Genomic DNA, 19,481 nt, shown 5'->3' on the forward strand with positions numbered 1-19,481 from the left:
AGTCATTATTTTTTGTTTTCTTTGTGCACAAAAAGTATTCTCGTAGCTTCATAAAATTACGGTTGAACCACTGGTTTCACATGGACTATTTTAACGATGTCCTTATACCTTTCTGGGCCTTGAACTTGGTAGTTCCATTGCTGTCTATGCAGGGTCAGAAAGCTCTCGGATTTCATCGAAAATATGTTAATTTGTGTTCCGAAGATGTACGAAGGTCTTACGGGTTTGGAACGACATGAGGGTGAGTAATTAATGACAGAATTTTCATTTTTGGGTGAACTATCCATTTAAATGCCAAAAAAAATAAATTTAAAAAAATCTGTTTTTTTACCCACAAAAACTGTTTGGTTACCCACATTCTTCAAAAGATATTCTTTCAGTCGAAGAAAGACACTTACACAAGTTTGGAACAATTGAGGGTGAAGTTCAGATCATTTGGGATTTGAGATGTTTGAGTACCAAATAAATCACAGACTTTTGGTTACAGACTTATATCTTGGCAAATCTGAGTGTAATTTGTGAAACTGTTGAGATCTCTTCTGAAACTGAGACATATGAGCTTACTGGGGACTTTTCCTCTGGAGGAAAATCTGAGAAACAGTTGAGATGGGGGAGACTGGGAGTGTTGCAGCACGAGTAACACTATATACTTTACCCACTAGAAATGACCTAAATAGGTGAAACTAACACTACCATCCTGAATAGAGGTTGAGTTTTCATTAAATTGTTTGCATGTTGGGGTGCTGAGGGATGACAATAATAATTTTAAGTATTATTTTTAATGATTAATTATTTGGAGTAAATCATATTATCACAAAAAAAAAGTTTGTATTAATTATAATTTTTTTTTTTTTACAAATTATCAGTGCAGTAAGCTGTAACAACAGCACTCTTTACATAATTTGATAATTTGTAGTAGACAAATATGGGAATATTTGTGACAAAAACAGCACAGAAACAAAATGCGTTCCTGTGTTCATTTGTGATTTGTCTTCCCTACGGGTCCTCATTGTTGACTGACAGCAGGTCAAAGATTTCATTTGGCATCGGAATGAAATCACAGATTCCGAGGTCAAAAAGTACCTGACGTTCAACGTCCCACCTTTCTAAACGCCGTACAGCACGCGCACGATCCTCCCTGTGCTGACGTCACGAGCGAGCGCAGCTCTCTCCAGCAGCACGCGCTTCTATCACTGCCGAGGTTCGCGAGCGCGGAGGAGGAGCTGTCAAAGTACACTACCATCCTGAATAGAGGTTGCAAAAAAAAAAAAAAAGTGATGTTGTTTAAAATTTGATTTGTGATCATATTGATAACAGATCTGGTATCATTTGAATTAGCAGGTTTTCTTGTTTAAATTATGAAATGTTTTACAAGCTTTTTACCAACTTGAAAATAAATAAATAAAAATAAAACAGTCGATCAGAAGGGTGACAGTTGTAAGACTTTCCTACTAAGCATATATAATTAATAGGCCTACTTTTATTCAGCAAGGATGCATTAAAAGTGAGAGTAAAATTTTTGTTACAGAAATTGTTACATAAAATTTCAAATAAGCCTAAATGCTGTTCTTTTGACCTTAATAATAATAATAATAATAATAATAATAATAAGTCAAAGATTTCATTTGGCATCGGAATGAAATCACAGATTCCGAGGTCAAAAAGTACCTGACGTTCAACGTCCCACCTTTCTAAACGCCGTACAGCACGCGCACGATCCTCCCTGTGCTGACGTCACGAGCGAGCGCAGCTCTCTCCAGCAGCACGCGCTTCTATCACTGCCGAGGTTCGCGAGCGCGGAGGAGGAGCTGTCAAAGTTTACAGCCAAGTCGAGCGAGTTTTCTCAAGAAGCCGAGAAGGCAAGATCTCTGAACATTTAGAAACCCTTGAAAGAAGAGCCCTTCTAAATATGGAGTGAAGTCTGAGAGGTTTTAATCACAAGAAATGGCAGGACAAACTGAGATCGGATTGTTTTTTACCTTACTGCTCTCATGGAGCTTCTGCGCGACGCCGGAAAAGAAAGGTAGGAGTGTTGTGAAACAGCTTGTTGTATAAGGTTAAACCTTAAACTTTGAGACAGTTCGTTGCAGAACGAGCTCCTACAGAGCTTGATGGGAACGTCGCACATACCTTCAAGAGATGTGCGCTTTGAGGAACCTCGGTCAGCGTGGGACAGTGGAAGTTTGTGCTCACAGTCCCACAGAGAACTTCCATTTGGATACTAATTAGTTTTTAACTGACGCTTTTATCGAATTTGATTAATTCAGACATAGATAATACTCCTTGTATTCCATCGATAATAGGCTACTTACATCCTGAGGTTGAGTGTCTGTAGTTCATGGATCATTTCTTGGGTTTGAACTTTCAAACTTTCACTTACCAGCCCAGATTTGAGGTTATATGACCCCACCCCATACTTTTAATTAGGTTGTGATTTTTGTAGCTGTATAGTGCATTACTGGGTGCCACTGCCTTGATTTAAATTGTGTTGCAGAGGCTGAGAGAAGAGGCTGGAAATATTCCTGCATTATAAAAATGTTTTTATCAGGTAACCTAAAAGGTGTTTCATTTGGTAACATTGGAGTTGACAGGTTTTATTCAAAGTCAAAATATTAATATATTTTAAAGCAACCTAACTACATAGGGTTACAGTTATTACACTATTATATGGGTCAGATCAGGTAGAAATAGCTTCTGCACATTTTTTTTTACATCCCTGTGTAAAATTAAATTTATTATGCAGTTTGACATTGTTTTTTTCAAATATGACTGCTGTGTCAGGCTACCAGAAAATGATTTTTACCATTTTAACAACATACTTGTTTATATCATTTAACTTTTCACAATTATTTTTGCCATTTTTACTCCATCTTTATGTCTCAGCTTGTATTTTTTAATTATTAATTAAATTAAAAGTGGTTGAAAAAGTGCAGTAAACGTCACTTTTAGATTTCAATTTTAGTGTGTTGACATTTTTTCACAAAGTTCATAAAACAATTGTTGCCTTATTTTTTACCTGATCTGACCCTGAAAAATGACTTTTGTTTTGTTTAACCGAATGTAGTCAGGTTCATTCAGTCATATTAACTTATATTTAATTTTGACTTAATTTTGAGATTTTTTCACATGAAGCACATTTTTCTTTAAGTTATCTAAATTATTTTTTAATATAGGTCCAGTGCTCGTTGTAAATAACATTTTCTTTGAAATTAATTCAGTTAACTAAAGCCTTGTTTAATCTATGATGTTAGTGTTAGAGTCTGTTACATTTATTAGTTAAAGTGTGTTTATATGCCACTCTGCATGATCATCTCAGGGGTGTCCAGTGTGTAAACACATGACTGTGCCAATATTGACAGATGGGGCACACACAAATCACTTTATTACAGTCTGCTTCCTCATTTGGACTCATTCAGGTTTACAGTCACGGTGCCAAGAGAGGAATCACCTTCCTTTAATATAAGTTCTGTTTTGACAATTATCAATGATGTTACGTTTTCATGCTGAAGGTACCCAACTGTTTGTTACAGTTGGGTACATTTTGCTTTCTACATATGGAAAAAATTATATAGAGGAAGAGTCTGAAGTATGAAGAATATTAAACAAATGGGTTTATTTGGTGTTTTAGTCACTCATTGTCATTGTTAATTGCACTGATTTCCAGTTTTCTGGTTCCTAGTGTTTTAGAGGACAGGTATTACAGTATCAGTGAGGACATTCGTGACGTCCTATAATGTCTTCGGGCTCCCTGTTGTGCCTCGCTCAAGGTCAGAGAAATGCTGCAGCTATCTTTTATGTTTAAGACCGAAACAGCTGTTTAGTCTTCATAGACTGCCCAGGTTAAATACTAGATAAATGCTTTTGCTGGCCCAGATTCCAAGTAGCTGTTTTGAAGGTGCACCGTGTTGAGCTATATTTGAATTTTCAGTAAAACGTCCCACATTTGGTCATCAGTCCAGCCACGAGACAGACTTTCAAGTGTGTCTTTCCTTTAGTGTGGCATTGACCTCTGGATACTGTCCAGCCTCATTGTGACCTAGAACAATGTCTCTCAGGCGGTCACCTAAATCTCCAGTGCAGTGAGAGCCATATGTGTGTATGGATGCTGGAAACTGTTAAACACTCTTTAGGGTACAGTAGGGCTGCACAATTAATCGAATTTCTAATCGCAATTACAATTATGGATGCGACAATTACGTAATCGTTCAAATGAAAACAGTGATATTGTGAAATATTATTACACTTTACTATTTACACACAACTATTTTCTTTTTTAATATATTTTAAAATATAATTTATTCCTGTGATGGCAAAACAGATTTTCCATCAGCCATCACTCGAGTCTTCAGTGTCACATCATCCCTCAGTAATCATTCTAATATGCTGATTTGGTGCTCATGAAACATTTTGTTATTATTATTATTATTATTATTATTATTATCATCATTAATGTTGAAAACAGTTTTTGCTGCTTAATATTTACAATAGAGTACACTACAATAATATGTCACAATATTATTTACTGTATTTTTGATCAAATAAATGGGGCCTTTGTGAAGATTCTTTCAAAAACATAAAAAATCTGAGTTATTCTGAAATGTTGTAGTGTATATTTTTATTTTACTTTGCCATCTAAATAAAAGTAGTTTCAAAGCAGACATCACCAGAGTAGAACAGACAAAACGTCTCCTTTCTTCTGATAAAGGGATGGGCTGTAAATCAAAGCTAGTTCAATCAAAGCTTGTTCTATGGATAAGAGCATGTTCTTTAAACTCAAGTTTCTTGTGTGTTATTCCAGTTTTATTGGACTTCAAATGAGAAAAGTCCCACATAATTACTTTTCATTGTATGTTTAAATTAGTTTTGTTTATAGGCAGGGGGATTTAATCTAGTCTGTCTGAGAGAGTTGTGCTCAGGTCTTCTAGACACTTATAACTCATCTGGATGGTTCAGAGGTGAGTCAAAGCATACAAAAACGTTTCAGATGAGCTTTAGTTGTGTTTTCTCGGTCTGGAGCTTTGACTGTTGAGTAGTAAAGGTGTTGGAATGGGGTTTGTCGGCATATTTGTGTACAGTAGGTATAGAAATGTCTAATGCTTTTTAAAGAGTAAATTGCTGAGAGTATTTTTTTTTTCACAAAGTGCATGAAGCCACAGTCTCGTGAGGTTGACCTTGTATTTCCTCTCTAAAAATTTTTGAGATGAGTCCAGAGGAGCAAGACCAGTCCAGTCTTTAACAGTCCTGAGGAGCTTGAGTCAGGCTTCATCTAATCATTTGCAACTTGCTTGTGTTTGTGAGCCAAAAGACAGATCTCCCAAATATTTCAAAACTGCTAAACAAAACAGTCATCACGTGCTGTACCATTCCTTATCGAGTCGCTGGCATGCCGTGTAAGACATGCTTAGGAACTTCCGTGAGTTAACAGTGAATAAGAGCATGATCTTCAAGAATTTTCTTTAAAGGGATATTTAAAACACGAAAATGAATCATCTACTCATCCGCATGTTGTTCCAAACCCATATGACTTACTTTCTTTTGTGGATCTCAAAAGGAGGACTTTAAAACAATTGCACTGGGCGTTCTTTACATTCACTTATACAATGAATGGGGAACTGGAGCTTTCAAAATTCAACAGGATGCAAAAGCACCATAAAAATATCAGAAAATAAGTCCATATGACCTGCGCGCTATATTACAGGTCTTCTTAATCCATATGATAGTTTTGGTAGATAGGAACAGACTGAAATTTAAGTGATTATTCCCTAATAATCTTCCCTCCAGTGAGAGGTGAAGCACTGCAGTTAGATCATTGAGTAAGTGAGTTGAACTCTTGAGTCATGAACGAATCATTCAGATTGGTTTTTGAATGAATCAACTCGATTCATCACACACAACTACTTCTTTTTTTTTAACTATTGTGTGTTTCAGAAGACTTGAAATAAAAAAGGTTTTTTTTGTGTAAGCTTGATAGACCCTGTATTCATATTATATGTCATATCATCTTGTTATAGCCAATATTATCATTATCATATACAATTCAAAGGCTAGAGTAGGTTGTCTTATTAATTGTTTACCCAAAAATTTAAATTCTGTCATCATTTACTTAGCCTCGTGTGGTACCATATCTATATGACTTTCTTTTGTCTGTAGAACACAACAGAAGATATATTTTGATGTGATATATTCTGAAGAATTATTTTGGCCATATAATGAAAGTCAGCTAGTGGGGTCAAATGTTGGATCCTGCTGATTTCCATTGTATGGACAAAAAAAGTCATACTGGTTTGGAACAACATGAGGGAGAGCAAAAGATGGCAGAATAGTTTTTTTTTCATTTAATTAATTCCTTTATGTTTATCCAGGTTTAACTGGGTGAATTTTGTTCATCACAGCTCTCTCATTTACTTAAAAGAATTCTGATTTGTTTCAGCCCCAGGTATCATACCATTCAGATTTTCTCTTGAAAACACCCTGATATTCTTGCCAACACCGATACCTTATAAAATTGAACAAAGACAGACATTTTCATAAGTATAGGCTCATCTAATTTTCAAAACAAAGATTGTACATCACTGCATGTTCCTCAGGTCTGCCAATTCAACTTTTTATGATAAATAGTCTTTTTGATTTGGCATACAGCAGATAAAAAGTGCACCATAATCCAATTGTCCTCATTTGCAGTCATATATCCTCCTTCAAAAAGCCATCATTGTTAGTTCTTCTGTCAGTAATGGTTGGAGACCATCAATGTTCTCCACTGGGATTATGGACTGTTTAGCCAGTGATCTTGGGAAATACATCAACCATGTATTTTCCCTTAATTGTGAGTTACATTTGAGATATGATACTGCTCTGCTTTCCCATTACCTTCCTCCTCCGCCTCAGGACCTTCCAAGATGAAGGACTGTTACGTTAAACTGTCAGGCATCATTTCATCGCGTCTTCTGCCAGATAAGAATAAATGTAAATAACATGTGCAGTTGGATTGACTGGAACATCTTGGTCAGTTAATTGACATGGGAACAGTGTTTGGCACTGGTTTGCTAGTGTCATGCAGCTTTAATAGCGATGACAGCTCGCTTTTGTCTCTCTTTCAGTCTCATATTCTCTGGGGGCTAAATAACAACTTCTCACCAAATAAACATCATTGCAAAGGAATGCTTTGAGCCTACAGCTTTTCTGTAGTTCTGTAGGTAGAGCATGGTGCTTGTGACACCAGAGGTTGAGTTAACTGGAAACTTTCCACCATTTGCCTGAGCTTTGACTAATTCAAAATGCTTTCCGTCATTTTGACAGAAAAGAACAAGAAAAAGCATAATTTTAATTTAGCACATGAATTGAGCACTCACTCTCAGCCAAGTGACTGTTAGAAAACAGGACTTTCTTACATATAAGTAGCTAATGTGCTACTTTCCATATGAAGTAAAGATGCGTGATTATTTTAGTTATGGTGACACAATGTTGATTTGGATTAAGGTCAATTTTGATCCAACAAACAGATTTATATTTATGCAGAGATGTATAATAATTGGCAAATGGAAATTACAATCTCAATCTCTTATGTGTGACAATTGTGCTTTCTTGATTTATTTGCAAGAGCTTTGCTTGCTGCCTACAGATGATTCTCTTTGCAAATCCCATTGACACAAGTCTCCACCCACTGAATAAACATGCTTGACACCATGAGTTTTTGTTTCAATATTGTTTACATTTCTTCGATTTCAACATCGTTTACACAACATATAATATATAAAGTGAGGTAATGAAATGCAAAACACCTTGAAACCTCACGATTTCTTCGCCATCTTGATTTGCTGTCTCATTGTCCTCATCTGTCATTGAGCTCCCACACTGTTTGCACACGCTTTGCATGACCCCGTGATTGGTTTTGCAGACGGCCGGCTGTGATTTCTCTCAGCAAAACCTAATGCCCGGTATTAATTTCCTGCCTTTAATACCTGCATACTTCCTCCTCCACCTCTACTAAGTTTTCATCATTCGTTCTGAACGCTCTTTCAAGATGAGTTACCAGAGCCCACTCATGGCTCCATATTGACAATATTGTTTACATTTCTTCGATTTCAACATCATTGTTTACACAACATATAATATATAAAGTGAGGTAATGAAATGCAAAACACCTTGAAACCTCATGATTTCTTCGCCATCTTGATTTGCTGTCTCATTGTCCTCATCTGTCATTGAGCTCCCACACTGTTTGCACACGCTTTGCATGACCCCGTGATTGGTTTTGCAGACGGCCGGCTGTGATTTCTCTCAGCAAAACCTAATGCCCGGTATTAATTTCCTGCCTTTAATACCTGCATACTTCCTCCTCCACCTCTACTAAGTTTTCATCATTCGTTCTGAACGCTCTTTCAAGATGAGTTACCAGAGCCCACTCATGGCTCCATATTGAGTTCCCGGGAGGGCGTTTGTTAAAAAAAAAAAAGTCTGTTACTATAAGGGGCCATCAGCATGTGAGGGCTGGTTGTTTCTGGGTCTTGATGCCTCTCTCGATTGGCTTTCCCAGAATCACATCTGCTGAAGCAGTTGGAGTTTCAAGAGCTGCAGAGAAAGTCAAATGAGTTCGCTGGAAAAAGACGGACCTCCTGCTTTGATAAACTGTTGAGCAGTTACCTAAAACTGGTGAAGAAGTCAGTGCCTCATTTGCTGGAGTGACTCTCTCTCTCTTTGGCAGAAAACAATGAGGGTTTTCTTCAAGCAGACTGAAGTTTTTGAATGTTTCTCCATACGACTGCTGTAAAGGAAAGAGCTATGTGACAGAAGTGTCATGTTCTTTGAGTTCCTTTGTCATTCACAGTCGTGTGGCAGCTCTGACAGTTTGATTGTATGCTGATTGCAGTGACAGTGGTTGAGCTTGAAATAGCCAGAATCTGTTTAGATTTATACGCTCTGATTACCTGTGACAAAATGTCTTTCTTTCTTTCTTTCTTAATAAGAATCCACGTCTGCATGTTCTCACACATGCTAATTCTCAAGCTATTTCGCTGATGTTTGCCAGATCATGGCAAGACTATGTTTGGAAACCCATGAATGTGCCCGGAAATGGTGCATTGCACCTAGACGTCATGGAGTTTATAGCATTTCCATTATCAAGTGAGCCACTATGGCGAAAAGAGACCTTGGAATGCAGGCTGGAAAATTCAACTTTCCTTTTCATTCTTGACATCCCATTAGGGTGTGGCTTCATGTGAGAAGATGCAGTTTGTGCAAATCGCACAGGATTCCTTATCACATTTAATTGTCCAGTAGGAAAGACCACCACTTATTTCCTTTTTTACTTGTGGGTCAATACAAAATAAGGGTCTAAGGTAAGGAAAATGTCTTTTAAAAATCAGGTTTAAAACAAATTGCCAAGTTCTTGGAATTTTTCTTTATTTTAATGTTGAATTCATATGGATTTGAAAAAACATTTAGGACATTTTAAACAAAATATTTGATTGAAGGACTGTCATTACAGAATGTCATGTGGTTTAACCATCAAGTAAAAAGATTACACATAACATATTTAACTTCATTACGCATCAAATGTTTTGTGATTTGTAAATATTTTGAAGTATGATTTGTAAATATTTTGAAGTATATACAGTATATTCTAAGATATACATTTAACAAATATCAGGAATTATTCATTAATTAAATTAATCACACATTTTACAACCTGAACTAATTTAGATCAAAGATCAACTTGTTTGTCTCAACATGCAAGTATGATAAATAATAGATGATTATATTTTCTATCGATCATTCAAAATACACTTAAAGGGATAGTTCACCCGTAATTTTCCAAAGCTACGAGAATACTTTTTGTGCGCAAAAGAAAAAAAAAATAACGACTTTATTCAACAATTCGTTTTCTTTTGCGCTCAAAAAGAATTCTCGTAGCTTTGTAAAATTACGGTTGAACCCCTGATGTCACATGAAATATTTTACCGATGTCCTTGCTACGTTTCTGGACCTTGATCGTGTAAGGACCCTTGCTGTCTATGGGAGGGACAGAGAGCTCTCAGATTCCATCAAAAATATCTTAATTTGTGTTCCGAAGATGAACGGAGGTCTTACGGGTTTGGAACGACATGAGGGTGAGTAAATAATGACAGAATTTTCATTTTCTTTATAAAAGAGGCGTCTAATGCTCAACTAATGCAGAAACGTATAATACTACCTGTCGTACTTCGTGGCAGCAGAGATTTTCAACTTTGCTTGGCATTCTGATACAGTTCCCACACGTGCACCTAAATAAATTATAACAATGACGCTGCAATCACGTCTTATAACTACCCCAAACTGAGTTGACTCTTACCACTGAGAAACATCCTGCTCCAGTCGTGTTTGTGAATCAGTGTCTGATTGATCAATTAGGTGTTTCATCATCGGACTCGAGCTCGAATTTATAAGGTAAAATCTATACCATCTTTTCTCTCTATACATTCTCTCCGGAGCTGTCATTCATTTATGGCAATGGGCGTTTAGTTTCTGACACAGACTGTACGCGGTAGACCAATAACAAAGGACTGGGCCATCTGACCAATCAGAGCAGAGTAGGCTTACAGAAAGAAGGGTTTTAGAGAGACTGAATCTTAGAACTGCTTCGTATGAATCCTTTACATATCATTAAGAAATGCGGTGAAATTAAATGCAAATTATGAATATCTGAGCTAAACTTATACTTAGCCTCCAACGCACACTGGCGAGTAAAATCTGAGAATTTATTAGCAATTGGCTAATATTAGACATCATTTAGTCGCCCAGAGTGAAGATTTAGTCGCATATGTCAGTGATTTACTCGCAATGTAGAGGGTTGTTGGACATATTTGGACATAAAAAGCGCTGGACATATTTAAGACCGTAAATCAATATGGTGGCTAGTTATGATGTCCCTATGTTAGCTATGTTTTGTGAAAGACTAAACGCCATTGTGCATAAAAATACCACAGAAAGAAAGTTAGTCAATATCACATGAAGAGTGCCAGTTTTCACCTCTAAAATCAGCATGATTACAAATGTGATTTTATTCAACAGTTCAACAATAACATGGTATTACTGTTGATTCACCCCATTTTTGAAAGTTTTTTTTTTTGCTGTGGGAGGGTTTTTGGCTGCTATTCCTTGGTATTTTATAATTTGCCTTTAGAAAAGTCAGGTGGCTCACAATGAGGCAAAGATTTGAATGTTAGAATAATGCAGGTTAACAATTGAATAGTGGCAATCTGCCAAGAAAAAGATCTTGATGACATTTTAACAGCTCAGAGGGATGTTGCACGCCTCAGAGCAAAGCAATCCATCTCATTTTAGTGATAGGTGTAGAGGCTCTTCAGGACACTGATACAATCTCCTTAGAGATAAGCTTGGAATGGGTCCAGGCGCAGATTAACTTCCTGCCTGGTTCAGGGACAATGTTTTATGTATTTCATTTCTCTCATCAAACTGATTCTGAAAAGGAATCCCTGAATCTTTCATTTGAAGAGCTTGTTTTAGTTTTACAGCAATTTTTATCCACTGACAAATCTAATCATATGCTCATAACTCCCGGATTAGAGGACTCCTATTGGTTAACGGGTCAAGAGGTCATGTATGCGAGAGAGGCTGTTTTCGTAGTGGCTAGCCAAAGCTATGAGAGGAATTTGAGGCAGCCGATGACCGTATTCCAAGGCCCCTTACAACGCCAGAATAACACTGAGCTGTATTAGGATTTTAAAACCAGCTGACCAAAATACAGCAAAGTCCAAAAGGTCTGAGACCACTAGTGAAAAGTCATTCTATTCTATTCTATTCTATTCTATTCTCTAACTGTATGAACTCCACACAGGTTTGTGTTATACTATTTGGTTATTTACAAAATTCAGGCAAGGTTATAGCCCTTATGATGTTTACTTTTCCTAAATTGATAATACATTTTGCATATAACCTTCTCACAACAGTCAAAACCTTCATAAAATGACCCTTTGTTCACAAATCTTGAAGAATTTTCTAGCTTGTTGTACGAGGTGTAAATTTGGTTTAGTCATAAATTCAATTTCTTGTTACCTGTGGATTTGCCGTGTGTCCACCAGCTGTGTATGAATGTAAAATAGATGATCATGTTCTTTGATGTAAACCTGCAAGGTGCTTTATCATCTGGTTTTGCACCTCCCTATTTGCTAACGTCATGCACATCTGAAAACATGTCATCCAGCCTAGTCTTTTGGCCTATGTTGGTGCATGTCTGCGTCAGTGCTCTGGAGAGAAAGAAGGGTCCCAATGCACTGCTGGACTTTGGTGACTGAGATTTTGTAACTGCAGTGGAAACATGCAGCATTCTTTAACAGGAAATATCACTGCATCTGCAGCCGATCCAACATCTGTTCTGAACTCTTCACTGATGTAATCCGGTTACGACACGTGAGCATTCTTTGCTTGTGCCGCTGAAAACCATCAATGTAAATAAACAAGAATTGATTTTATGTTGTGAGTGACTTCGACATTCAGAGATGAATTATATTTAGAGAAATAATAAACACATTTTGTAACTAATAATAAACAGTTTGTTTTCTCTTTCAAGTGTGAATGATATTTTGGAGAATTTTTTAAGTAACCAGAAGAGGAATGCTTTGAATTCAACGAACAGCATCTGTGGCATGATATTGATTACAGCAGAAAGTTATCTTAGCTCATCACTTAGTTTGCAAAAACAAACAAGAAAATCCTGTATGCATTTATATGCTTACAATGAACGTTTATGGAGCAAGTCATTCTGAAGGGATTAAAGACCGCTAATCAGTTTGGCCAATTTATATATAATATTATATTATATATGTATAACATGGCTGTAAAAAGTAAAAAAATGTAAGCAATGTTTAAGTGAGAGGTGCCACAGAAAGGTTTGACACACTAGTTTTTTTAATATATAAAATATTATAAATATAAAAATAAAATGTTATTTATTAACAAAATGTTCATAATGCATCAATATTGTATTATTTAGTTATTACTATGTTTAAAAAAAAAAAAAAACTTCCAAATCAGTTCTTACTGGTGATTGGACATTCAGCCATAAATATAATAAATATTGGTCTAAAAAAAAAGATCTAGTTTAAAAGCATTGATGAAGTCTTTATTTCTCACATACAAATTTTGTATTATTATATATTTTATTGTATTATTATTATAGATAAATATTTGTAACATATCACAGATGCTGAATATCTACTGAAACCAGAACATTCCTTTGATAACCACCTTATATTTACATTTATTCACTTAGCAGACGTTTTTATCCAAAATGAGCAATACAATAAGCAATTCATCATAAAGAGGCAATGAAGTGCTAGTAATACAAAATTTCAGACATTGTTTAAAATAGTACAAGCTAGAACAGGGAGGGATTAAGAAATCATAGAGAGCAGCATCTCAGCAGGATGCAGTTAAGTGCTGACGGAAGAAATTTTTTTTTTTTTTTTGGAATAATTGTTTCTGGAATATAGTCAGGCATTCCGGATAGGGTTGGGAAAATCATTCCACCAGCAAGGAACAGTGAACGAAAATGTTCTGGAAAGTGATTTTGTGCCTTTTTCTGAAGGTACCACAAGGCGTCACAAAACTTACAAATCAAAATCTATTAAACCTTACAGCATTTATCCCATATAATATTCGTCATCAGTCATTGTGCGTGGTTTTAGATTAGATTACACAGAGGAACGTTCTTCAAACCACAAAGATGTTGGCAATTTTGGATTGCTCTTCAGTCTCAGACTCTTAAGTATTGTGTTCATCTCCCAACACATTATCTCATGTTTCATTGCTCCATAGCCCAGCCATTAAAAAAAAAATTGTCTAGAATTGATAAAAAAAGGTTTATTCCGAGCCAACTTCTATGCCCAGTTGAGTGATACAGGGCAGGCTGCTCGACCCCTTTGAGTTAAGAGTGAGGGGGTGGGCTTAAAACAACTGGCTTGAGGATGTGATTGTAGTTTTAAACAAATAGTGCCATTGTTTTGAGAGCTCTGCCTTGGCCCATGCCTTGTTTTCAATGGAAAAGATGACTGTTGTGAAGGCATTGGTGAACTCGAGATGAGATCTGGTACAAAATAGAAGATTTCAGCTACAATATGTGAATTGATAAAGTAGTAGTCATTAATATTTTGACTCATTTCCGTATATATTTCCTGAGATTTGTCATGTTTTTATCAGTTTTTGGCACATAATCTGCATTTTAAATGTGGCTCCTTAATGTGTCATCTAAACCCCTTTGGATTTCAGAGTAAAATACTGATTGGTCACAGTTCTAGTGAAAGCTTGCCAAAAATACACCAAGACCCTTTTTGCTGTTGCGAAACATAGTGCATACCTCAGGAATCTTTACGGTTAGTGCGACCAGTCCATCTTATGCGTCAGTCTCTGGAAGGGAGTCATTCTTAATCTGCATGAACAAAACCATGTGTGCCATAATGTGAAATGCAGAATGTTATAATAAGTAAATGATGAATAACGATTGGGAGCAGCTCTCAGGAAGCTCATCCCTGTGCTCCAACACACTCTCATTCTTTAAATCATAGCTCCGTCCTCTTGGTCATTCACATACCCATAATCAAAAACATCACCGCACTTTCTGTATGCCTGAACATCTGTTATAATGATACAAAATCTAGGTTGTTAGGGCAGAGGAATAAACATATTCATATAAATACATATTGGTGTTCACAAATACGCTTGATAAGTGTGTTGTTTCATGTTTGCGCCCCCAAAGAAACTTCTGAAGTTGGTGGTTAGCTGTCATTGTGTGCTGCTCTGTAGTTTGTGGAAAAAGACAATTTGGGAACGTTCAGGGCAACTGGGGATTCCCGAAATTCAGCTGCCTCTTTCCGGCTGGAATGATGTGTGAAATGTGTGGGTTATTCAGCAAATGGTGTATTAGACTCTTTTATTGCAGAGTAGGGCTAGTGGAAAATGGAAAAGTGACCACAGTTTTGCCCATGCAGTTTTGCAACCTCCTGTATTTCCTGTAGTAATTATAAAAGAGGTGTGTGTGTGTGTGTGTGTGTGTGTAAGTTGCTGAATGCCTAAAGCTGACGCAATGGTTTATGTCAGGATTTAATTGATGTAAAATGGTATTTTTTTTTAAGTTTGCAGGAATCAGTGACATAACTGTGACATAACAAAATGTTTTAATTTAATTTAAGTTAATTTATTCAAAAATATGTAACAATGCAATTCACACAATAAAACATTTCTTTTGTGATGTACATGTTTTTAATTTCTGAATTATACAAACACACATTATTTTATTCCATTACTACTCCATTACATTAATACTTTTATTCATTAAATTGCATTAAATGAATTAAATTGATCAAAAGTTACAGTAAGACATTTAATAATGTAATATTGTACAAAAGCTTTCTATTTAAAAAAAATGCTGTTCTTTAGAACTTTCTATTCATTAAAGAATATTTAATAAGAAATATTTGTTGAGCACCAAATCCGCATATTAGAAGGATTTCTGAAAGATCATATGGCACTGAAGACTGGAGTAATGTTACGTTCAAATATATTAAAATAGAAAACATTGTACACACACACACACACACAGCGGGAATAGAAAATAATCACCCCACTTTAAAATAATCACATTTTGTTGCTTTGCAGCCTGAAATGAAGACGGACACAGTTTTTGTTTTATCCAGCTGTATTTACTCAGTGCAACTTATAATATCCAAGTGAAAGAAAACACACCAACATGTAAAAAAAAAAAAAATAGAAAACCATAATCAGGTGTAGCCAATCACCTTCACAATAGCACACAAAGCCATTTGACATTCAACTGTGATCAGCTGTGGTCATTTTGATTAGCTCAGCATGAAAAGAGCTTTCCTGCAGCATTTCAGTCCTTGGTAGTGCAACTGAAGCAATCAACTATGGGTGGCAAGTCACTGAAAAAGATCTCTGGGATAGAGTTGTGGACAGGCACAAGTCAGGAGATGGATACAAAAAAATTGGCAAGTCACTGAAAAAGATCTCTGGGATAGAGTTGTGGACAGGCACAAGTCAGGAGATGGATGCAAAAAATGTTTATCCATGCCTAGAAGCACAGTGAATTCTATTATTAAGAAGTGGAAGGTATTTGGTACAACACAGACCCTCCCTGGATCAGGATGTTGCTCCAAACTGGATGAAAGAGCCAGAGGAAACTGGTCAGAGAGGTGACCAAGAGGCCTACAGCAACTTTGAAGCAGTTGCAGGAATTAATGACCATGAGTGGTCATTGTTTGCATGTGACAACAATATCATGTTCTCCACAAATGTGGCTTGTATGGGAGGGTTGCAAGAAAAAAGCCACTCCTCAAGAAAGGCCTCATGCAGTTCAAAAAAGCATGTCTTAAAGCAGACGCTAATTTGCGCTGCTCTTGGTAGTTTGGGTTGGTCATTATGGAAATTATCTGCCTTTGTCTGTGTTCTTTAATTTACGCGTTGTCAGTAAATCACCCGCAGAAATTTCCACTCCCATTAGCGCTTTATTGGAGTTGCGCTCTCACGCTAATTTGCCCGGTTTAGTAAATCTGGCCCTAAAGGCTGTAATTAAAGCAAAGGGTGGTTCAACAAAATACTGCCATGAGGGGGTGATCCTTTTTTCCAACTTAGTGATTATGTTTTTTTTTTTATTTTTGTTTTTTTTCTGACATATTGGTGTTATATCTTTCACTTGGATGTTATAAGTTGCACTGAGTAAAGACAGCTGGATAAAACAAAACCTGTGTCCGTCTTAATTTCAGGCTGCAAAGCAACAAAATGTGATTATTTTAAAGGGGGGTGATTCTTTTCTATACCCACTCTATATACGTCACGTGCATGTTCCTGTTTAGCTCATGTTTGTCCTTATTTGGTCCTTCCAGTTCCTTTTCCTATTATTAGTAATCACCTGTTCCTTGTTATTAGTTATCCTCATCACCTGTCTGCCCCTCGTTATCTGCCCTATTTGAGTTCGAGCCCGTTCTGTTCTCCCTTGTCTGGAATTGTTCACGTTCACCCCTTGCTACGTGTGTTTTCCTGTTTCCTTGGACATTATTAAAGACTTTAAGTTTGCATTTGAATCTGCGTCTCCTTGCTCTGTGCTCCTCACAGTAGCATAACCCGTGACAATATATATATATATATATATACTATTTATTTATTTTTTGGTAAAATTGTTATTTCACAATATTACTGTGTTTTTTAAACTATAATTTTAATCAAATAAATGCAGTGACTCACGGCCAGGCCAACCACAGGTAACTAGGGTCAGCCGACGTCACAGCGCTAGCTGGAGGCAGCAAAACAAAGGGGAAACTGGAGGCGGCCCATTCAAACCAGCGCAGATTCGGCTACATAAGTAGCTTAAAATATCATCTTGTTGTGATGTTGGGTGCCAGAATCGACGTAATACAGCCTCAAATTAGAAATTTGATCGCATATCTGCTGCCACTGCCAGATAAAAAACCGACGACAGCTGTGGTTAAACGCGATAAAACCAGCAGGATGGACAGAAAGGATCGTCAAAAATGCTCGTGTTTGCAGCGCACACTTAGATATTCTACATTTCGACCCCTAACCCAGAGTGCTCCATCGTCTGCATAAAGTGACTTACCTGATCAAAAATGTAATTTATCATAATATTGAACAGTATGGGGCTGCAAACACTACCTTGTGGGGTACCATTTTCCACTATATGCCTACTTGAATACTCTATACCAACCTTAACTTCTATTGTTCTTCTGTCCAGGAAGTCTAATACCCAACCGAATAATTTACCTTTTATTCCTAATTTGGAAATTTTATTTTTATTACTTGAATAAGAATTACTTGAATAAGAAGTCCATCCTTCCACAGCATATCATATGCTTTTTCGACGTCAAAGAACACGGCAATTACACTTTCCTTATTAGTTTGTGCTTTCCTAACTTCTGCTTCTAAGCACAAAACAGAGTCCATTGTCCCCCTACCCTTACGAAATCCAGACTGATACGCTGAAAAGAGACCCTTACCTTCCATATAGTAACTTAACCTATCTGTTACCATCCTTTCCATGACTTTCCCTAATTGTGATGTTAACGCTATAGGTCTATAACTTGACGGGTCTAAAGCATTCTTACCAGGTTTGAGTATTGGGACTATCACTGCCTGTTTCCATTCAAGCGGGATTCTACCTGCATTCCATATCATATTGATCAGCCTTAATACTACCTCCAGTGATATATCTTTCATATGCCCTAGCATACTATAACATATAGCATCTTTCCCTGGTGTTTGTCGCGCATTTAAGATAGCCCTTTTTAATTCAAACATAGTAAAAGGCAGGTCCATATCTCCTCCTGATGCAGATCTACTTTCTTTTATTCCAGGGTTTTCCAACAGTGTCTGATTCCTATGCTGCTTATCTATTGTGGATAAATTTCCAGAACTGTGGATTTTCACAAAAGTTTCTACCAAAAGCTCTGCTTTTTCTGCATTACTAACTGCATTCTTATTATTGCTACATAACACTGGCATTTCCACCTTTCTACCTAATCCACTCATTCTGATTGTTCCCCATATGTCTGACAACTGAGTTTCACTTCCAATTTTATTGCAATACTGTCTCCAATACATGCGTTTGACTGACCTAATCGTTTTCCTAACTACTGCTTGTGCCCTTTTGTAGCTAATTAAAGTTTCTAGTGTGTGATGAGCTTTAAGCTGTCTAAATGCTTTATTTCTTCTTTTAACTGCTATTCTACAGCTCTCATCCCACCACACAAAAAATCACGCGAATATGACCGTGGTTTTGCGCAGCTCATCAGTGAACAACGGCTCTGTGTAGTAAATGCTGCTCAATGTGAAAGCACGCACGTGATGGAGATTTACCGCTGATTATAGAACCGGCTTTCTGACAAGATGCGCATTAAATATCGCATGCGATGTATCGTGCAGCCCTAATTATGACATTTGAAAACTTATTAACATATAATTTTTAGTATTAAACATAAAGACATATAAATATTAGGTTTCATTTTTTAAGTGTCAAAGCCCAAAAGCCACCAAGTTAGGAATGACATAGTTGCATGAAATCCTGCAGACGTGATCTCATCGCAACTTGATCACAAGTCCACAAAGTAAAATGTGAAATGCTAGCATGCTAATATTTTGCTAATGTTACGACTATAGGTGCTCAAAAGGTCCTTTTCTCCAGCATTCCAGCCCTGGGCCTCAGGATAAACAAAGTCAAAGATTTGCAAAGTGTAACTGGAGATGTACACTGAGTTGTTAGGGAGTGCTTTCCAAGAGAGATAAACATTTGCCTCAGTTTAGGTCCTTATTTGTCTCTCTCTCCAGAGTTTTTGAAGAAAAAAAGTGTGATGCTTTATGAGATGAATGACGTGCTCTCATCTGATTGAATTGATTACCCTACAGTACTTCTTCTTCTTCAAAAAAAAAAAAAAAAAAAAAAAAAAATTATCTAAAAACAG

General features: G+C 36.7%; 1 protein-coding gene across 4 annotated transcripts in view; it reads left to right on the forward strand.

Moving 5' to 3' along the window:
• Positions 1-1,792: 1,792 nt before the first annotated feature.
• The window catches only part of LOC107747514 (epidermal growth factor receptor-like), a 53,864-nt gene continuing 36,175 nt past the window's right edge, over positions 1,793-19,481 (forward strand). For all 4 annotated transcript variants that reach the window (XM_016562050.1, XM_016562052.1, XM_016562051.1 and 1 more), the window contains exon 1: positions 1,793-2,023. In XM_016562050.1, coding sequence (XP_016417536.1) covers positions 1,945-2,023 — 79 coding nt within the window. In that variant the 5' untranslated portion in view covers positions 1,793-1,944. The remainder of the gene's footprint in view (positions 2,024-19,481) is intronic.

Source organism: Sinocyclocheilus rhinocerous, unplaced genomic scaffold, assembly GCF_001515625.1.
Source record: "Sinocyclocheilus rhinocerous isolate Xijiao unplaced genomic scaffold, SAMN03320098_v1.1 scaffold48, whole genome shotgun sequence".
NCBI lineage: Eukaryota > Metazoa > Chordata > Actinopteri > Cypriniformes > Cyprinidae > Sinocyclocheilus > Sinocyclocheilus rhinocerous.